Source organism: Giraffa tippelskirchi, chromosome 3, assembly GCF_054371585.1.
Source record: "Giraffa tippelskirchi isolate mGirTip1 chromosome 3, T2T-mGirTip1v1.2.pri, whole genome shotgun sequence".
NCBI lineage: Eukaryota > Metazoa > Chordata > Mammalia > Artiodactyla > Giraffidae > Giraffa > Giraffa tippelskirchi.
The window spans coordinates 45,007,850-45,028,879 of NC_137277.1; the positions used below are offsets into that span (position 1 = coordinate 45,007,850).

Consider the following 21,030-nt stretch of genomic DNA (forward strand, 5'->3'; position numbering starts at 1 on the left):
AGCAAAGGCCAGCGGGTGAGTGGGTGGTGGTAAAAGGAGTGGAAGGAGGCACCTTTGGTGTGGGCTGGGGGCTGACTGGGGGACATCCCCAGAAATGAATCCCTGAGGTCCTGGGAGAGCAGGGCACCTGTCTCAGCCCGCCACTGGCACCGTTTATAGGCAGAGCCTCTGCTTAAGGGAGACTGCCTCTCCTGGGAGGTCTTTCCTGCAAGCAAACAGCACCAATTTTTTTTCTTTAGAATATCCCTTACTCCTCTGCCTCTACCTCGATTCCTACTTGCTGTGATTTCTTTACCTCCCATCTTGCCTGGTCCTACCTTGGTCAGCCTGGTTCAGTGAAGCCAGGACACTGTCCCATAGCTCTGGGTGTGCGGAGGGCAAGATTTCAGGGTTTGGGGTCCGGGACTCCCCTGATTTCTCCCTACCTGAGCCTACCTGGACCTCCCAGGATCCCAGACCGAAGTGAGGGAAGGGTGCCAGTGGGGGCAGGGATCCTGTCTTCCTAGCATCCTGTCCCCATTTCACTCCCAGTTAACCCCAACATTGCCAACTTAGTGAGAACCTCGCCCCTGCCACCTTCGCGCGTCTGCTGCCTCCAAGTCAAGTTAGCCTGGTGGGTCTCGGCAAGTAGACACTGCACCCCCTCATCCCTCACCCCACCCGGTCCCGCACGGAGAGACAAACCCGGGCCGGGCCTGAGGCAGGTGGCGATGGGGCCCGGGCCCGCGCAGCCCCATCCCCGCCCGGGGCCATGCAGCCACTTTTCCGCCAAGCCCGTCGCAGCCCTCCTCCTCCCCGGGCTGAGGCGCTCTGACCGACTTGGCCCGGGCGGTGGCGCCCGGGGGTGGCGGGTGGGGGGCGGCGGTCCCGGGAGCAGCCCCGCCCCCGCCTGCGGACCGCCCCCGAGGAGTCCGCGGGGAGGAGGAGACTCGAGCGCAGAACGGGGGCCGCGGGAAGCGAGGAGGGAGCGCGCGGGGAGCCGCGGGGCCGGGGCCGGCCCAAGGGCGCCCTCGCCTCGGAGCCGGGAGCTGGGGCCCGGGTGGAGGCGGAGGCCAGCGGAGCCGCGGGCGCCGAGAAGTTTGCGGCGGAGGGCCTGGCGTCCCGGGGTCGCGAGGCGGCGGCGCGGGGGCCAGGACCATGGGGGCGGAGGCGGAGGCGGAGGCGGCGCGACGCGCACAGGCAGCCCAGAGCCGCGCGGCCGCCGCGGCGCAAAGTTAGCCGGGCGCCCCGGGACTAGCCCTGCAGCCGCGCCGGGCTCCGGACGCCGCCCCGGCATGGGCGAGCACCCCAGCCCGGGCCCCGCGGTGGCCGCCTGCGCCGAGGCGGAGCGCATCGAGGAGCTGGAACCCGAGGCCGAGGAGCGGCCGCCGGCGGAGGACGTGAGTGTCCCCTCCCCCGCCCGGGCAAACTTTCTGGGGGGCGGGGGCCGCGGTGGGGACCGCTGCCCGCGACTCGCCCCCCGCGGGGTAACTGGGAGGTTTCAAGGTGATGCGGGAGCGCCCCGGATTGGCCGGGTCCCCGCGGGCTGGAGGGGGCGGAGGGAACCGGTCTCCCCGAAACGCGCGCGCGCCATCCCCTGCTCGGGCTCCCGGGGCTTCCCCGCGGAGCGCAGCGCCCGCCGCTGCGCCGGGGACCCGCCGGCCGGCCGCCGAGCCCCCTCCTCGCGGCTGATGCAGTGCCCGGGACACGGCGTTTTCCCGCAGAGGCGGCCGCGTCACAGCAGTGGCTCCCCTCCCCTCCCACTCGCGACCTGCGGGCTCTCGGAGCCGGGGAAGGAGCGGGCCCCGCAGAGTCCCCGGAAGCCGGCGGCGCAGACCGCCCTGGCGACCCCTTCCCCGTTCGCTGATGAGCCCCGGCCCGGCACCTGACCTGTCCACGACCCTGATCGGAATTCTAGCTGGCCCCTGGCCCCAAGCCCCGCCGGAGGACGGACAGGAGGAGTGCCGGGAGAGCTTTCGCTCCCAGAGGGGGGCTTAGGAGTCCCAGACCGCGTCGGTGCCAGCGGCGGTCCCCTGGGCGAGGATAGGGAGGGGCTGCCCCACAGGGCTTCCCTGCCATCTGCTGCCGGAGTCTCCCCACCTCCCTCCGGTCCTGGGAGCCATGGGCAAAGCCGGCACCGAGGAGTCCTGGGAACTGGAGTTTCTTAAGCTTCTCCCTCCCGAGGTTAACCTGCTCCGCAGAGGTGAAAAACTGGGCAGACGCTCCGCTCTGCCCCTGACCTCTCAGGGTGGGCACCGGGAAGTGAAGCCCGGCCCCCCGCCAGTCGACCCAGCCTCAGCAGGGAAGTCTGAATAGGGTTGTATCCCCTCTGGCTCTTGTGCTTAAACCCTCTCTGTTGCTTTTGGTCCCATCGCTTTGGCTGACTCTTGGGGGCTCCTCACCTAGGTTCAGCCTGCAAAGAGACAGGGGTGGGTTTCAGAGCATGCGGGAACCCCTCCTCCCAAAGTAGAGGCCAAACCTTAATGTTTATGCCCGGATGTGTTTTCCGGATAGCGGGTCTTTGACCCCCAGCAGGTGGAGACTGCTGCAGCTGGTCTGATGGAATCGCAGGAGATGCATCCGGGCATGCATTCGCAGGCCTGGGAGCAGACACCGAGATAGGAGCTAAGCGGCAGAAGTTATGAGAGGCCCTTGGACAGAATGGCACGCTTTTTTTTTTTTTTTAAGGAAATGTTGAGAATCATCCTTGCTCTGTTCATGTCCCCTCCTGCGTGTCCCAGAATGAGGGATGCTCTCCCTCTGCAGTCTGAGTTCTCTCACCTTTGCTAGGTGTAGACTCATTTGGGAAGCTCTTCCCAGGGGTCCCTGAGCCTGGGCCCGCAGCTGGGAAGCTAGGTCAGAAACAGCAGGGGGCTGCAGAGGCCTTGGTGATAAAGTGTGTTTCTTTCTTTCTCTCCTCTTCCTCCTCTCCTGCATGGCTCCCTCTCTACCAGCACTGGAAAGTCCTGTTTGATCAGGTAGGTGAGCAGTTAAATACCCCCTCCCTTCCTGCCAGCCCTCCCGGCAGTTTCCCTGCCTGCGTGGGCTTCCCCAGCTCTGCACTCCTGAGACGGTGACGTGGGGGTGGGGGTGTGGCCTAAGGCAGCAATGGGTCTGAATGGTACTGCTCTCCACGTTTCAGGAGGAGGCTGGGGGGGGCTCCTTTAAGAGATCCTTCCCTGCCTCCTCCTCCCAACGCCACTTCACGGGAACCAGCTTTATACCAGGGAGAAATCCGACAATACGCATCGAAAGCCCGGGATGTATGTTCTCTGTGTGCCAAGGGATTGCCCGTTTGGGCTGGGGAGGTGGGGGAAGGGCTCAGGTGAACATCCCTCCCCCCTTTTTTTTCTCTCCCTCCACCATCACAGACCCACGGCCACCTCTGAGGTCAGATCTCTGCCATCCTTGGTGGGTGACTCAGATATGACCCTATTTGAAAGCTGACCGCTCATGATTTTGCCTTGGGGATGGGGGAGCTATAGACGGAAAACAGTATGTGATGGTTTGCAACACCTCAAGTCGAGGTGTGGGAAGTGGAGCATTGGCTTTGGAACCAGGAGACGGAAACTTGACCTTCAGCAGGGAAATGGTTGTCTTCTTTGCTGGGAACTGCTTTTGCGTGCTGTTGTGTGTTTCCTTCCCCCTCTGGGTTTCACGAGCTGCCCGGGTGTGGGGGAATAGTGAGCATGGTGCTCTGGGGTGAAGACGATTATGCCATGAAGTGTGTGCGACTTTAAGACACCAGTCTGGTTGGGTCAGAGGGAAGGTGTTGGGTTGGAGAGGCAGATAAAGCTGAAAAAGTAGCCTGGACCAGACCTCATCCTGTTGAATGCAGGGGAAGCCTTTCAAAGTATTTTTGGCAAGTTTGTTACAAGATCCAAGGGGTACTTTGGGAAGATGCTGTGTGAGAGTGGGGTAGAGATGAGAAGCTGGCTAGGAGCCTGCTGCAATGTATGGAGACAAGCACCTTGTCTTGGAAAAGTGGGAATGGAAAGGAAGAGAGACATGGTGATGGGAGAATTGGAAGATCTTATTAAACCGGAATAGATGAGGTGAACCACATGTATTACTTTGAGGTTCTAAATGTAGATTTGGGACTTCCCTGGTGGTCCAGTGGCTAGGACTCTGCACTCCCCATGGAGGGGACCAGGGTTTGATCCCTGGTTGGGTAACTAGGTCCCATGCTACAACTAAGAGGTCCATGCTGCAACTAAAGATCCTGCATGCTGCAATGAAGATCGAAGATAGACCCAAATAGATGAGGTGGACCACATGTACAACATTGAGGTTCCGAACCTGAAAGAAGAAGGAAAAGTAAGGGTTTATAAAACTGACAACTTTGATTTCAGACCAGTTCAATTTGAGTCAGCTAAATGCAGATGCTGAGTGGGACTGAAAACATGGAATTCAGGGGACTTCCCTGGCTGTCCAGTGGTTAAGACTTGCCTTCCAGTGTTTGTAGGGGTTCTATTCCTGATGAGGGAGCGAAGATCCCACATGCCTCCGGGCCAAAAAAAAAATCAAAACATGAAACAGAAGCAACATTGTAACCAATTCAATAAAGACTTTAAAAATGGCCTACATCAAAAAAATCTTTAAAAAGAGAAAACATGGAATGCAGCTTGAAAGACAGGGTGGGCCTGGAATGGAGATTTGGGGGTGTCATCATCTTAACACAAGGCCTAACTGTGATGTGGGGAGCTTCCCACCGCTCTGGTCCCACTGGGGTAGACCGACTCCCCTTCGGGCTCCTAAGAACACAGCAGCTGCTGGCCTGACGCCCTGGAGCAGGAGAGAGCCGCCTGCTGCCACCGATGCCACTACCAGCAAGCTGCCAACCCTTCACACCTCCTGCCAGATTTAGAATCGAAACCTAGAACAAAGTGTATCGTTCTTTTTTCCCCTCTGTCTGTGTCTTTCTCATTTGATTAATTTCTCTTCACCAGTCCCTGCTTGTGTGTTTACACTGTGAAACGAACGATTTGGACGAATGGAGGGAAATTTTTAGGAGGAAGGATTTGGAACTTGAGGGAGCAGAGAAAATGCATCGCACCTGATAGCAGTGGGTAGTCTATGAAATCCAATTTTTCCCACTGGAGGAAGACCCTGAGTGTCACAGAACACATCCCGCTGCTTTTGGGAAGGCCCACCCAGAGACCGTTATGGACAGACGCAATTCTAGGAAAGAAACTCCCCAAACTTATGCTGGACAGTTTTTTTTTTTTCTCACGATAAGTTCTGCCTTATGTTCGCTCCCCAGCCCTCATACCCCGTTTCTGTTGTCTTCCTTCCTATTGGTGCTTTGTGTTTGAGGAGGGCTGCTCGTGAGCGGGGGGCCTGACCTCTGGCAGATACCCATCCTTCTGCGTCTGTTCCCCCTCCTTTGTGCAGCTCCCCTTGGACCATCCCCCTGATGGGGCTGAATGCAGAGCAGGTGTGAGGCTTCATAAATGGTCGTACAACTTCAGAAGGGCCCCAGGAAAGCTAGGGGGTCTTATCCTTTCTGACTCTTCCTCTGGGCCTGCTTAAAGCAGGATTTGGTGATGGTGAACTTGGTGCACTCAGGAAGAAATATTTGGCTGGGGTTACAGGCAGCCTCCCAACAATTTCTTACAGGAATAGCCCTGATGGGTTAACCTGTGCTGAATGGGGTGGGATTCGCCTGACACCTCTCAGAAATCCCTGCAGGCTAATGTGGCCCTGGAATTCACCTTTCTGAGGTCATGGGATGGGGAGGCTGGCCCCAGTCAGTCCACCTTCCTTTCCTGGGTCAAGGGGATACCAGCGATCACCTGGTTTCAAACTGGAATCTGCCGGGACCTTTTTCCAGTGTTAGAGATGGTTTTGGAGCAGTCTCTCTGTGCTGTCTGGTTCTTCAGCATGTAGAGTGGCTTTTACCCAACATGATGCTTATTGGAGCCAAGGGCTAGAAACCATGACCTTGGCCTTTGATCCTATGTGGACACCCCTCCACCAGACTTTCTTGGGAGTTGGAGGTGAAGAAAACAGGTGACCTCAGCCCCATGGAAGTTTACCCAGCTGGCCCCCACTGACATCCTGGGCATTTGTCTGGTCTGTTCAAGTAGGAGTGCAACACGCCACCCAACCTCACCCCCTCCCCTATATTTCCCCATGGATCCCAGAAGTTATAATAGGCAGGAAGGCTGAAGATCATCACTTCAACCCCCAGGTATTCCAGGTGTTTGTTTCCTGTTAGAACTTCTCATTGAGAAAATGATCTTTTCATAGCCTTGGAATCGGAGTGGTTTTCCCAAATACTGGATCTTAAAGTTTAAGTATTAACCTGTTGTTATGGTGTAAAATAATGGTAAAAATGTCTTCTTTTTTCTGCAGTTCAATCTATTGGGCTTTTCCTTCATGGTTCCTTATGTTGCTTCAGAGCTGAGACACTTTCCATCCCTCTTCAGATCCCATAAATTGTTTTTGTTGTTCAGTCACTCAGTTGTGTCTGACTCTTTGCAACTCCATGGACTGCAGCACACCAGGCTTCCCTGTCCTTCACTATCTCCTGGAGTTTGCTCAAACTCACATCCACTGAGTTGGTGATGCCATCCAACCATCTCATCCTCTGTCACCCCCTTCTCCTGCCCTCAATCTTTCCTAGCATCAGGATCTTTTCCAGTGAGTTGGCTCTTCACATCAGGTGGCCAAAATATTGGAGCTTTACCTTCAGCATCAGTCCTTCCAATGAATATTCAGGGTTGATTTACTTTAGGATGACTGGTTTGATCTCCTTGCTGTCCAAGGGACTCTCAGAGTCTTCTCCAGCACCACAGGTTTTTTTTTTTTTTTAATTTATTTATTTATTTTAATTGGAGGCTAATTAATTTACAATATTGTAGTGATTTTTGCCATACATTGACATGAATCAGCCATGGGTGTACATGTGTTCCCCATCCTGACCCTCCCTCCCACGTCCCTCCCCATCCCATCCCTCAAGGTCATCCCAGTGCACCAGCCCCGAGCACCCTGTCTCATGCATCGAATCTGGACTGGTGATCTGTTTCACATATGATAATATACATGTTTCAATGCTATTCTCTCAAATCATCCCACCCTCGCCTTCTCCCACAGAGTCCAAAAGTCTATTCTTTACATCTATGTCTCTTTTGCTGTCTCGCATATAGGGTCATCATTACTATCTTTCTAAATTCCATATATATATACGTTAATATACTGTACTGGTGTTTTTCTTTCTGACTTACTTCATTCTGTATAATAGGCTCCAGTTTCATCCACCTCATTAGAACTGATTCAAATAGCACCACAGTTTGAAAGCATCAGTTCTTCAGCACTCAGCCTTCATTATGGTTCAACTTTCACATTCATACATGACTACTGGAAAAACCATAGCTTTGACTATATAAACCTTTGTCGGCAAAGTGACGTCTCTGCTTTTTAATATGCTGTCTAGGTTTGTCATAGCTTTTCTTCCAAGGAGGAAGCGTCTTTTAATTTCATGGCTGCAGTCACCATCTGCAGTGATTTTGGAGCCCAAGAAAATAAAGTCTGTCACTGTTTCCATTTTTTCCCATCTATTTGCCATGAAGTGATGGAATTGGATATCATGATCTTAGTTTTCTGAATGTTGAGTTTTAAGACAGCTTTTTCACTCTCCTCTTTCACCTTCATTAAGAGGCTGTTTAGTTCCTCTTTGCTCTCTGCCATTAGGATCTCATAAATAGGTGCTTCTATTTCCTACTTCTTTTTCTCTGATTAAAAAAAAATCCTCTAACCCTTTACTCCCTCCAGATCTAATTTCTATCCAATTATACTAGCATCACTTATTAAGAAAGTCTTCCCTTATATATTGAGAAATTTTATCATTTGGTAAGTTTTTATTAATATATGTGGTGGGGTTTATTTTTATTTCTGATCTAGTCCCCTCATATTTACAATTTTGCCCAGGTAAAGTACCCTTTAGTTATTGCTTTACATTTCTTCCATAGGTTTCCTCCAAGCTTCTCTTTTTCAGGTTATGCTTTGATAGTCTCCCAGTCCTTTCCTGAACTCCAGGGAGTTACCCTCAAGGACCTAAGGTCAAGCAGCAGGTCCGTGGCAGACATGGGCCTGGAGTCTGCCAACTCATAAAAGGCTCTGGGGTTGGAAAACCATTGCCACATTCACACGTACAAGTGCTTCCAAGATCTCCAAATGTTTAATGAGCAAAACGGTTTGGAGCAGAGTTCTGTTAAGTCAACAGAGCACAATTGCTTTCCAAGCTCAAGCATGTGAGAAGGAAAAGGAAGAATTAGAAGGAACTTGATCATGTTTCCCATTTTCCCCTTCCCACTGGGAACATGCAATTTTTTAGTCTCCAAGAAGGGACCCCTAACTTTGCTAATCTCCCAGAAGGGAAGCAGACAAATCTTGACTTTCCCTCCAAAATTATAAACATGTTACAACCACAACAGGGGGCTGCTTGGAGAAAACCCTGTATATGGGGCAGATAGTCCTGGGTTCAAGCCCTAGTGACTCTGTGATTGGGGTCAAGTGACATTAGCTCTCTGAACCTCAATTTCGTTATCTCTAAAATGACGAGGATCATCTTTAACTCCAGGGAGTTAAATGGAAGTGGAAACTCTCTTAATAATGTCTGATACCCAGTGGACATTTTTGATTGGTGTTTTTGTTTGGGTGTTCCTGTTTTGTTTTTGGTTATGCTGAGTGGCATGCGAGATCTTAGTTCCCTGACCAGCGATTGAATCCATGCCCCCTGCGGTGGAAGCATGAAGTCTTAAGCCGCAGAATACATTGGACAGCTGTCTTTTGACAGGGAATCAGAATTTGCTAGAATAAGCCCCGGGTCATTTCTGAGATCCACGCCTCTATAGGGAAGGTCTCTGCCTCTAGACCACCTCCTTCCCAGCCCCAACTCCTGGAGACAGAGCCACTTGTGTGCCCAGAGGAGTTTTCTGCTTGCTTTCCCGTAGTATCTCCTCTATCCAGTCCCCTTGCCCCCAGCCTGGGGTCTTCCCTGAGCCTGACCCCAAAGCCGACCTCATTTACAGTCCTGCTGGCTGGCTTAAGACGGTCCTGGGAGCTGAAAAGAGGTGCAGATGAGACTGCTGTATGGATTAGTGAGGAGCCGCAGAGAAAACGCCTGCGCCAGACGGGGGCCTTGGTGGCACCCCGGGGACATAGGATTAACTGGCAGAGGGGTTGCCTTGCCCGGGCTCTGTACCTCCAGCCCTTATCAGGTGGTGTCCAGGTCCCTAGAGTCTGTGGACTCTCCTCCATCAAAAAGGCAGCTCCCCTCCCCTGCCCCCAGGGACCCCAGCGTTCATGCAGCATTAACCCTTTTATCCCTGACCACTCCCAGAAAAGCACTGGATAGCAGTTGAGCAGTGAGGCCGAGGGAGCTGTGGTGGTGTGCTGCCTGACTGCTTGCCTGACACGGAACAGACACCCCGCCTGTCGGAGCGAACAGGTCCAGCTACATCCCTGCCCACACCGTCTCTAGCTCTAATGTCCTCTCCAGGCGCCAGCCCTGGCTTTGGGGCCCCCTCGCCCCAGTCGGCCCCTCTGGGGCTGCAGCCACCTCAAGGACCTCGGCTTATCAAGAGGTTGATGGAAGCATCTTGTCCAATCTGCTCATTTTGCAAATGAGGAAACAGAAGTCTGTGACCTTCGGAGGTCACTTAGTGCTGGAGTATCAGACTGAGATGAGAGCCCAGCTCCGCTTTCTCTCTCTCTGACCTGTGTTCCTGCCACCAGGCCATGCAGACTTCTGGCTGCTTCCTCGGCACCCCAAGTGACTAAGGGATAGGCCAGGACACGGAGTCTGGCTTGAGTCCCAGTTCTGCTCCTCCTCGCTTGCTACATGACAAGGGGCCAGCTGGGTGACATCTCCAAGCCTCAGTTTTCTCATCTGTCAGCTGCCTGCCCTCAGGGCTCTTTCGGGGCCTGATGAGATGCTGTGTGCATAGCACGTGGTGGTGTGTAGTGAGCCCCTGATAAACACACGTGGTTGTTACCGCGTTACTGGAATTTGAAGAAACTAACACCATTTTCAAAATTACCTCTGGGTAATAGTTCTAGATCTTGAATCAAAGTGTCCATATCCCTATTCTGGGGTTCCTTCCATCTTATCAAGCTGACTTCTTCAGGGCAGGAGCTGGAAAACCATGTTCCCTCTGAACTTTCCACAGAGAGGAGAGAAGTTTTTGCATAGAGACTGCCAGGGCAGGAGGAGGTGGACGTCCAAGCGTTTTTCCCTCCTCTCACTGGCTGTGGGATAGTCATGGCGAGAACAAGGCGGCAGGCACCAGGTGATCAGAGCCCAGGGTGGGCCTCCTCTACCCAGGGTTCCCATTTGACAGTTCCTGGTGAGCCTGGGCACAGGGCAGTGCTTTGTGTTATGGAAATGAGCTGATGAGTGTCTTGAGTTGTGGACAACTTGGCCAGCCTTGTTCTACCGGCTTTTTTATTTTTTTTATTTTGAAAATTTATTTATTTATGGCTGCACTGGGTCTTTGTTGCTGTGCGCGGGCTTTCTCTAGTTGTGCTCAGCCTTCTCACTGCAGTGGATTCTCTTGTTGCAGAGCACCAGCTCTAGAGCGGTCTCAGTAGTTGTGGCACATGGGCTTAGTTGTGCCTCGGCATGTGGAATCTTCTCAGAGTAGGAATCCAATCCATGTCCCCTGCATTGGCAGGCGGATTCTCAACCACTGGACCACCAGGGAAGTCCCCACCAGCTTTTTAATTTACTTATTTTTTAACTTTTTTTTTTTTTGGCCACACCACACGGCAGGCAAGATCTTAGTTCCCCAACCAGGGATTGAACATGAGTCCCCTGCAGTGGAAGCATGGTCTTAACCCCTGGACCACCAGGGAAGCCTCCCATTACCCTTTTTTAAAAGGACGGTACAGGTTTGAGTTGGAAAGTATTCCTTTGAGAGAGCAAACACTGAGCATCTGCTGTGTGTACACAGGTTGTCTCATTTTGCTCTCTTAACAACCCTGGGAGGTGAATGATGCAATCCCCTCTTTACAGAGGGGGAAACTGAGGTCTGGGGGGGCGGGGCCCAAGACACAAAGCAAATGAGGACCCTCTGCAGAGGGGTTTGTGTGTGTGTCCACAAGGCTCCTGGGTGGCTTCAGAATCAGGGTCGAGGGCCACAGGAGGCGAAGGAGCCTGGTGACCCTGCATCCTGCCCACCCCGCTCCTGGTCAGAGGTCTGCATCCCACTTCCCTCCTCCCTGCATCCAGCAGGACCCGTTGGTGGTTTCCAAGAGAAACAACAGGAGGAAATGGGTTTAGGCTGAAGCGGGTGGGGTGGGGAAAATGTAAGACCCTCTCCCCACTCCCATCTCTCCCTGCCAGCGGCCACCCTGCCTTTACAGCCTCAGTTCCCCAGTGGCTGTGACGACCGGGCCTGGATGAGTCAGCACAGGCCTTCCGTCTGCTTCTGGGACCCAAGGGGCCAGCCTCTGAGTCACAGCCCCCAGCTGCCCCCTCAGGGCCTGTGCTCCTCCAAGGCCTTCTTTGGGAGGGGGCTCCTGAAGGGGAGAAGCGGGGTCCTCCAGGAGGCTCTCTTTCAGGGTGGAGATGGGCAGGGCCTGGAGGGAAGAGGTGGCCCCCCACGCCTCGGTGCCCACCTGACCCCAGCTTTCTGCATCCTGGGGGAGGTCTGAGAGCTCCTCTTCCCCTCACGGCCCAGGTATTGAGAGAGAGATAGCTGGATAGTTTTCTGGAAATAGACCAACTGCCCAGCAGCTCAGCCTGGACCCAGGCCAGGACATCCTTGGCTTCTCTGCTTGAGGGAATGGTGTTCCAGCTTCCTAATCAGCCTGCCAGCCTCAGATCTGGGGGATCAGCTCTTTGACTAATGGGGGTTGATGTTCAGGAGTCTGGCCTAGAGCTTCTCGGAGAAGCCCCTTGGGAGGGATGGAGCCCTGGGCTGGCAGCTGGAAGGACAGAAATAATATAACTGGGAATTCTAGAATTGCGGAAGGCTCACTAGCTGACAGATGCCCAGCCAGACTCCAGGGGAGCACCAGCGCCCCTCATGCCTCCAGGTGGGGAGACTGGAAGGCAGGAGAGGTCAGAACCAGGCTTTTAAAAACTGGTCTCTCCTTCCTAGGGAGGCTTGAGGTCTTCATAAATCCACTCCTAGCTTCAGCTGCTTTAAAGCAGGCCAGAGGGTACCCTGTTCTACTCACTGAAGTGCCTCTGGGCAGATCGTTCATCTTGGTGTGCCTCAGTTTCCATATGTGTTAAATGGGACTTATCACACTTCCGCTCTAGGCTTGATGTGAAAATAAAAGCGATCAGAGGAACTTCCTGATTAGGAATGGTTAGCGTGGTTAGGACTCCTCTCTTTCACTACCTAGGGCCCAGGTTCAGTCCCTAGTCAGGGAACTAAGATCCCACAGACTGTGTGGGGCAGCCAGGAAAAAGACAAAACCATGAAATTGTGAAAATAAGTATTTCAGGTCAGGGGGAAAAGATGGGATGGTGTGAGGTGGTTTTCTCTGTGGGGCGAATTAGCATCCTCATTTGCAAGGCAGAAGTGCTAGGGAAAGCTGCTACTCCCATAACCTCGCCTCCTGACCTCGGCAGCTGCAGGCCTGGACCTAATTTATGGGGCTGTAAATAAATGCCCATGAATGGACCAGAGTTCCCTGGTGGGCTGTAGCTGCTGAGTGGGGACAGCTCTGCTGAGCCCGAAACCCCAGGGCCGCCTCGTTAATTCTGCTCAGCCCAGAAGCCGGGTAATGGTGCAAGGAGCCAGCAGAGGAGCTGTGATAACCCCCTGGGTGGGGAGGGGTGGCTGTCTGCACCCTCCCCTGCCCCAGCACTTACTATGTGGTCCTTTCCCAGGGATCCTTTTGTCTCGGTAAACAGGGGACAGTGGGGCCCGAGATGGAAGCCTTCCTTAGATTCTAGGTCCTAACCTTCTGGGTCTGAGAGATCTGTACCAGGATGGCTCTCCAGGTGGGGCTTCCCAGGTGATGCTAAAGAACCTGCCTGCCAGTGCGAGAGACATTAGAGACAAATGTTCCATCCCTGGGTCGGGAAGATTCCCTGGAGGAGGGCATGGCAGCCTTCTCTGGCATTCTAGCCTGGAGAATCCTATGGACAGAGGAGCCTAGATCACACATATAAATGAGCCATCCAGTAGACGTGTTCCTTCCTCTTTCTCCTATGCCTTGCTGCTGCCTAAGCTTGGCCGGGCTCTCTGGCCTGCGGCAAGGAGGGAAGTGGCGCCGCTGTCCTGGGTGCTGAGCAGGCAGATCTCAGCTCAGCAGCCCATTAAGCCCATCACTTCCTCCTCTTTCTCTCCCAGGGTCTGGCACCCTCCTCAGCCCTCTGGCTGGGGCCAGGATTGGGGAGATTTCTAACTTTGCTGGAGGACACCGGACAGTGTCAGCTGCCTCGAGGGCCTGCCATTCATGATATGGGGGTGAAAGGCTGGTTCAGAACCACCGACAAAGGGGCCTGGTTTCATAGAAGAGAAAAGCAACTCTATTATGGATTCATGCATTTTCCCCAAAATGTGTTCCATGGAGTGTTGCTGTGAAAAAATATTATGATCAAAGATCCAATAAGTTTAGAAAATGCTGGGCTGAACAATTCAGACAGGTTTCTCTACTTATAAGATCTTGAATAACGCTTTATATGGTTTTACGCACCATGCCCTTCCAAAAGGGTTCCCCCCAGTTTTCTTTTTTAATTTTATTTTTTGGCCACCTTGCATGGCATATGACCTCTTAGTTCCCTATGTGTGTGTGCGTGCTAAGTGGCTTCAGTTGTGTCTGACTCTTTACCACCCTATGGACTGTAGCCTGCCAGGCTCCTCTGTCCATGGGATTCTTCAGGCAAGAATACTGGAGTGGGTTGCTGTGCTCTCCTCTAGGGATCTTCCCAATCCAGGATCAGACTGTGTCTCTTCCGTCTCCTGCCTTGCAGGCAAGTTCTTTACCACTAGCACCACCTGGGAAGCCCCTTAGTTCCCTGACTAGGGATGAAACCTGTGCCCCCCAGCCCCCGCCTTGAAAGCATGGACAGCCAGGGAAGTCCATTGGACCGCCAGGGAAGTCTCAAGCGTTTCCCAAACTTGTAGAACCACAACTCCCTTATTACATGCACCATCTTGGGCCTGGTGTTTCATGAAACACACACTGGGAAACACTGAGCCAGTTATATTTCAAATGACAGAACAGGACAGAGAAAAACAAGGAAGAGCAAAGCTGCACCCGCCAGCCCCCTTGGAGGAACCCTGAGCTGTTTCCATCTTGACCACTAACTTGCTCTGTGACCTTGAACTAGTTCCTTTTGCTCTCTGCACCTGTTTCCCTGTCCATAATACAAGCATGATACCCAACACATAGTTGATCCTTGGCAAGTATTTGTTCAATGAGTGAATGAGAAGACTGAATTGGGGTCTCTCAAACCCTTCAGGATGCCACAGCATCCTGAAACTGGGAGAGTGCAGGCTCTGGCCCCTCCACCTAGATGTGAGTCCACCTGCCCAGTTACTAGCTCTTCAAACCTGGGCAGCTCTGTTCTGAATGCTTCATTTTTCTCCCGTGTAAAATAGCACCTCCCTGGTAGGACTGTTGTAAGGTTTAAATGGGGGGACCACATAGTTTATTACCCAAATCGGGACCGTTTTGAGAGTGAAAGGGGCACTATTACTAAACATGCTGGGGGACTTCCCTGGTGATCCAGTGGTTAAGAATCCACCTGCCAATGCAGGGGACGCAGGTTTGATCCCTGGTCAAGGAACTAGGATCCCACAGGCCTCAGGGCAACCAAGCGGGTGTGCAGCACTACAGCTGGAGAGCCAGCACACAGCAGTGAGGTTCCCACAAGCCGCAACGAAGACCTGACGCAGCCCAATGAATAAGCTGTAATAAATAAATCATCCTGTCATCGCCACTTCCTGCTCACCCAATTCCTTCTGAAACATGCTGAGACAATAGGTGTAAACCAGGACTGTCGCAGACAAACCAGGACATAGGGTGACCTGAGGTTTCCACGCGGTAGTGCCTGATACCTGGCAGGCACTCTGCATATGCAGCTACTATTGCATTGCTGTTCAACCAGGGAGTCTGCAGGAGACCAACAGAGCAAACAACTCAGGAACTTCCCTGGTGATCCAGTGGTTAAGACTCCAGGTTCCCGAGGCAGAGGGCATGGGTTTGATCCCTGGTTGGGGAACAGAGATCCTGCAAGCTGCACAGTGCAACCAATAAAAAGAAACAAAAAACTGGGAAAAAACAAACAAACAAACAAACTCAGATGGCGCCTCTCTGGCTGAGGGGGCAGAGGGAGCTGTTCAGCAAACCCTTCCCCACCTCTCTGGGCCTCAGAGGTCCCCCCAACTCCTAGAACTCTGCAGAGCAGCTTGAAAACCACTGAGGTTCCTTTCAGCTCCCCTGGACCATGAGCTAACAATCTCCTGATCTGTTGCCTGTCTCCCCAGTGTCACCAGCTCCCTCCTACAGCACAGACCTCAACCCCCACCTCCAACCCACCCTCACCTCTACCATGTAGCTGCCTCATCCGGATTCCAAATTTCCCGTCACCCTTTGACCAAGCAAAGATGCAGAACTGATCAGCCGCTCCGTGCACTGTATGGGTTGTGAATTTCTCTTTCCCTGGCCGTCATCTGCATACAGTGTGTTCATGTGTGCAGGGCTGGGGACAGACCCCTTTACTTCCCTCCAAGAGGGGAGAGTTCCTCCCATATAATGGATAGAGAAATCCAGGCAGTGTGGCTAATGCTCTGCCCAACATGGCACAGCAGCTGAGGGTGAGGTTCTTTCCAGATCTCCTCCCCAGCTCCTCGCCCCAGAGGAGGGGAGGAGCCCTGGGTGGTGACGATTCAGAGAGAATGTGGTGGGTCCTTTCCACAGTCAGCTTCCCCAGTGGCTCAGACGGTTAAGAATCGGCCCACAATGCAGGAGACGCAGGTTCAATCCCTGCATAGGGAAGATCCCCTGGAGAAGGGAATGGAAACCCACTCCAGTATTCTTGCCTGGAAAATTCCATGGACAGAGGAGCCTGGCGGGCAGCAGTCCATGGGGTCACAAAGAGTCGGACATGACTGAGCCGCTAACAGTTTGCACAGCCGAGGTTGTACGTGAGCCAGGAGGGGGCCCAGGGCGGGAGACAGAGATGTATATACACACATACGGCCGGCCGGCGGAGCGTGCGTGGGGCCCCAGGCTGGGGAGAAACTGGCAGCCCAGAGGATTAAGGGGCCAGGGGGCTGGGCATTCCGGGATTAAGCGCCCCACCACCCCAGTCTCGCAGCTCTTTTCAAGACCCAGGCAGGTGGGCGGGAACTGCTGGAGGATCACTCCTCATTCTGTGTTTTCCTCTCTTTCTGCCCCAGCAGCCCCCACACAGGCCGAATGTGGGTTTGGCTTCCCCTTCACCCACCTCCACAGCCGGGCCTATGTAGGAGGCAGCTGCGAGGGTGCTCCTGGCTTCTGACTCCCAGGGGGCCCCCTGCCTGGGGCCTGTTCACAGCCCTGCCACCCTCAGACCAGCTCCAGTCAGGCTGTCTCCAAGCCACCCAGCCTAGACCTCACCCTGAGAGGGCCCCGCCACCCCGCCCCACCCAAAGTGGGTGAATCTGGGCTTGGAGCACCCAGGACCCGGAGCTTCAGGGCCTTCAGCACGAGTATGTGCTCAGTCACTCTGCCACGTCTGATTCTTTCATGACCCCCATGGACCGTAGCCCATCATGCTCCTCTGTGCATGGGATTTCCCAGAATTTGAATGAGGCAAGAATACTGGGGTGTGTTGCCATTTCCTCCTCCAGGGGATCTTCCCAACCCAGGGTTCAAACCTGCCTCTCCTGCATTGGCAGGCAGGTTCTTTCCCACTGAGCTAGCAGGGAGCCCCATTCAGTACATTATTGATGAGGAAATGAAATTGCATTCGTTTGTTGGTGTGTTTGTTTTGGCCATGCGTTCTGTGGGATCTTAGTTCCCCGACCAGGGATCCCCGCCCCTTGCATTGGCTGCGAGGAGTCATAACCACTGGACCGCCAGAAACTACATTTATAGGGTTTGTCTCGCCCAAAGCTCCAAACCACGGTGCTCGTATGATCCTATCCCCATCGCTGCCCTTGAGGAGGCCCAGGGTGGGAGTTGTGTCCAGGAGAGTTGGCCAAGCCTCCGTGACATGGCTGCTCTCCCTTCCTTTGAATGAGGCAAGTGGAGCTGGACCCTGAGTCCGGACGACCCTGGACCCTGGAGAGCCCAGCCCTGCATTTGCTTCAGCCCACTGCACCCAGCGGGAAGGCTCACTCTGCTTGACAAGTGGGGCCGAGGCAATTATGGGTCTAGATGATTACCTGAAATTACGCAAACTGCTCAGTGGCCGAGGCAGGAATGGGATTTTGCCTTGTTCATTGCAGCCTCCTTTAGAAGCTCTCAGCTTCCTCCCGGGGCAGTGGTGCCCACCTCTCTCCGCCTTCTGCACGAGTCCTCTCTCTGTGTTTCTTTCTGTCTCCCCCTCACTCGCTCCCTTTGTTCCCCGGCTCCCCCTGCCCCATCCATGCCCTCTGTCAGCCTGTGCTCTTGCCCTCCTCTTCCCAAGTGCTGGGGGGTGGTGGTTGGAAGGTGTCCTGTGTCCATTCCCTTGGGGCCCAGGCAGCCGGCCCCCTCCCTGCCTCTGCCTCCCCCCAGTCACCCTCCTTCATCCCTGAGGCCTCATTATTAGAGTAGCCGTGACCCCCCATTGTCTGGCCTGTCTGGCCCTGGCATGAAAGGTAGAGTTTTGGCAGAGAAGGGGAAGCTTGGCCAGCTTCCAGCTCCTTCTCTGTAAAGTGCTGGGGGCAGAACCAGCGGGGGTGGGGTTGGGGGATGGGGTAGGAGCCACAGGGCAGCCCCTGTCACTAGGGTGACAGCAGGGAGCCCTGGGTTGGGGGGGAGGGAGACCAGGGGAGCAGGTGGTTCTTTGTCTGGAGCCAGAATGAAGGAGAGGGGCCCTTGCCTGATCCCAGCCCCTCCACCCCATCCCTCAGGAGAGCCTTAGATGGGCCCCCCCGGGAGGGATTGTCTTCCCCCCAACCCCAGGCTGAGGCAGGAGACGCCCTCTGCCGTGCTCACCAGGGGAGGGGCAGGGAAGAGTGAATGTTCCCAGAATTCAGAGCTGCTTATGAACACCCCCTACTTGGACACCCCTCCAACCCCCATCAGCCCACCCAGGAAGAGGGCCACAGGGAACCAGGCAGGGCCAGGCTGGGGAGTCCCTGTCGCCCCGTGCCAGCCTGTGGAAGGGAGGAGAAGGGTTGGGGCCCAGGCAAAGGGGGAGACCACCACCCCAGCTGCTGCCACTGCCACTTTGCCACCACAGGCATCATTTCCTGTCTGAGCTGTAAGGAGATCAGAGCTGTTGCTGTGTGAGTGCTTTCCTGCTTTAAAAATCTGTTTAGAGTGGACCCAGGAGGCTCCTGGAGCCCCTCCTTTCTGGGCTTTGCGCTCACCTCTTTGATCCTTACATTTGACTCCTGAGCAGCAGAGCAGGCTCTGAAGGCTGAAGGGCAGCCGCAGCGCCGGGCTGTCCAGGCCTGGAATTCTGGGGTCTTCGGCTCTGGAGCCTGCGGGCATGTCACTTAACCTCTCTACGCTCATTTTCCTGAGTCTTCACTTCCTCATCTGTGAGACTAAAACCATGTAACTCAGATTGGGATTCGAACCCACATCCCTGGACTTGAACCCACCCAGTCTTTTAACTGAGATCCCACACCTGGTTTCAGGACTTCATGAAGCTCAGGCTCTTGATGTCTCATCACAGAAAGAATTCAGTGAAAGACCAACTGATAGGTAAGAAGTGGATTTATTTAGAGAGAAACACAGTCCACAGCCAGAGTGTGGGCCATCTCAGAAGGTGCGAGTGGCATTGAAATAGGGCGTGGTAACTTTTTAGGGGCTGGGTAATTTCACAGGCTAATGTGTTGGAGGATTAGTCCAGCTATTTGGGGGAAGGGGCAGAGATTTCCAGGAAATGGGCTACCATCCACTTTTCAGTCTTTGATAACCAGCCTTGGAGCTGTCATGGTGCCTGTGGGGTGTGTCACTTAGCTTGCTGATGTGTTATAGCGAGTATATACTGAGGCTCAAGGTCTAGTGGAAGTCGACTCATCGGCCATCGCGCAGTCATTTAGTTCTTATCAGTTTATGACATGTCGTTTGGCTGTGTCATTCTCTTAAAGGCTGTGCCCTGCCCCCTTCCCTCCTGTTTCAATTATACGACCTACTCATAAGGTTGTGGTAGGAAGTTAAAGAAATCATATACATGAGGTGCTTGGAACGGTATTTGGTCCCACGAAAACATTCAGCAAATAGTAGGTGTTTTTGCTTGTAGAGATCTTTCTGGAACAGGGTGGAGGTGAGTTTCCTGCAATACTCCTTGGTGGGACCCAGAGAAGGGTTGTCCCTGAAATCTGTTATTTTGGGTGGAGGGTAGGGAACAAGTGCAGACTTTTCAATAGGCCTCCTTCAAGATGTTCCCTCTCGTTGAGCTCTGGGGAGGACTGAAGGAGTCATATCTCCTGGGTTGTCTTAGAGAGGCTGCACACAGAATCAACCTTTCCAAAAATCGTCTTCACTGACCTTATCCAGGAAAGGCGGAAAAGTGGGTTTGCTTTTCTGGGCTCCCTGTCGCGCACGTGCAGATGTCTGAAATGTCTGTTCGCTCATTTTTTAAATACCTTTTTGAAAAAATATATTTTATTTATTTATTTGGCTCTGCTGGGTCTGAGTTGCATCCTGCGGGTTCTTTAGTTGCAGCCTTGTAGCATCTAGTTCCCTGATCAGGAATTGAACCTGGGGCCCCCTGTTTTGGGAGCACAGAGTCTTAGCCACTGGACCACCAGGGAAGTCCCTGTTTGCCTGTTAAAATCGAAGCAACCTACAGCAGCATCTCCAAGTGCAGCGAATTCATATGGGGAGGCAGTTTGTGATCAGGAACTGCTCTGGGTGTCTGTAAAGCCAGTTAGTGTGTGCTGAGTGGGGACACTGGGTGCGTTCTGTGGGGAAAGAGAGAGGAGAGGTGAAACGGGGACCTGAAGGTTACGGGCTTCTCTGGGGGAGACGAATAAGCCCCTTTCCTTTTTCTTCTCTTTTGGCCACTCTGAGTGGCATGCGGGGCCACTCTTAGTGCCCCTTCCGGGGATTGGACCTGCACCCCCTGCAGTGTAAGCACCAAGTCTTAAACCACTGGCCGCCAGGGAAGTCCCAGCCCCTTTTCTAACGGAACCCCTGAGCTGTTCCTTGGAAAATGAGTGCCCATCTTTCCACCCAAACATCCACTTATTCACGCAACAGATCTTCAGGCATCAAACTATGCCAGCCTCTGTGCTGAGCCCTGGGGATAAGTTGTGATGCCAGCCTTTCAAGGAACCAGTGTCCAGAGAGGAGTTGAAAATAGATAGTGGGGTGGAGGCCGGAGGGCTGTTGGAGTTTCCGGTGGGGAACTGATCGTGTGATGGGGGAAGGCTTGCTGGACACGGGACATCTGAGGAGTTGGAAGAGTGAACCTGAGTCTCCCAGGGAGATGAGGGGGAGTGGGAATCCTTGGCAGAGGTACCCATGTGTGCAGAGCTACAGAGGGCAGGGACTTCCCTTGAGGTCTGGTTAAGCTGGACCTTGGTTAAGGTCTTAAGGACCTGGAGTCCTAAACTTGGTTAACACTCCAAGCTTCAAATGCAGGGGCCAGGGATTCAACCCCTGGCTGGGGAAATAAGATCCCATATGCTGCGTGGTGTGGCCAAAAAATAAAAACATTTAAAAAGAAATTATAGTGAGTTTTTAGAAAGCTGCAGAGGGCAAAAGGGTAGCATTAAAAACCCAAACAGACGTTCAGAGAACGGGGTCTTTGGGGAGCCATGTGTGTCGGGTGTGGGGTGCACATGGTCTGGGCATGGGAGAGGGGCTGGCAGGCTGTGCTCCCCACTGCCCGGGGCCTCTTGCCTTCCCCCACTCAGCCCCTCCAGCCCAGGCTCCAGATTTCCTCTCCTTCCTCCACTCATCACCTTTTCATTCCCACTTTCCGCTTGT

At 53.8% G+C, this 21,030-nt stretch overlaps 1 protein-coding gene across 2 annotated transcripts in view; it reads left to right on the forward strand.

The window, feature by feature from the left end:
- Positions 1-941: 941 nt before the first annotated feature.
- Positions 942-21,030, forward strand: part of RHBDL3 (rhomboid like 3) — a 56,899-nt gene continuing 36,810 nt past the window's right edge. The window contains exons 1-2 of one of the 2 annotated variants that reach the window (XM_081579791.1): positions 942-1,379; positions 2,934-2,957. In XM_081579791.1, coding sequence (XP_081435917.1) covers positions 1,275-1,379; positions 2,934-2,957 — 129 coding nt within the window. In that variant the 5' untranslated portion in view covers positions 942-1,274. The remainder of the gene's footprint in view (positions 1,380-2,933; positions 2,958-21,030) is intronic. The other variant, XM_081579792.1, reaches the window with a different exon arrangement.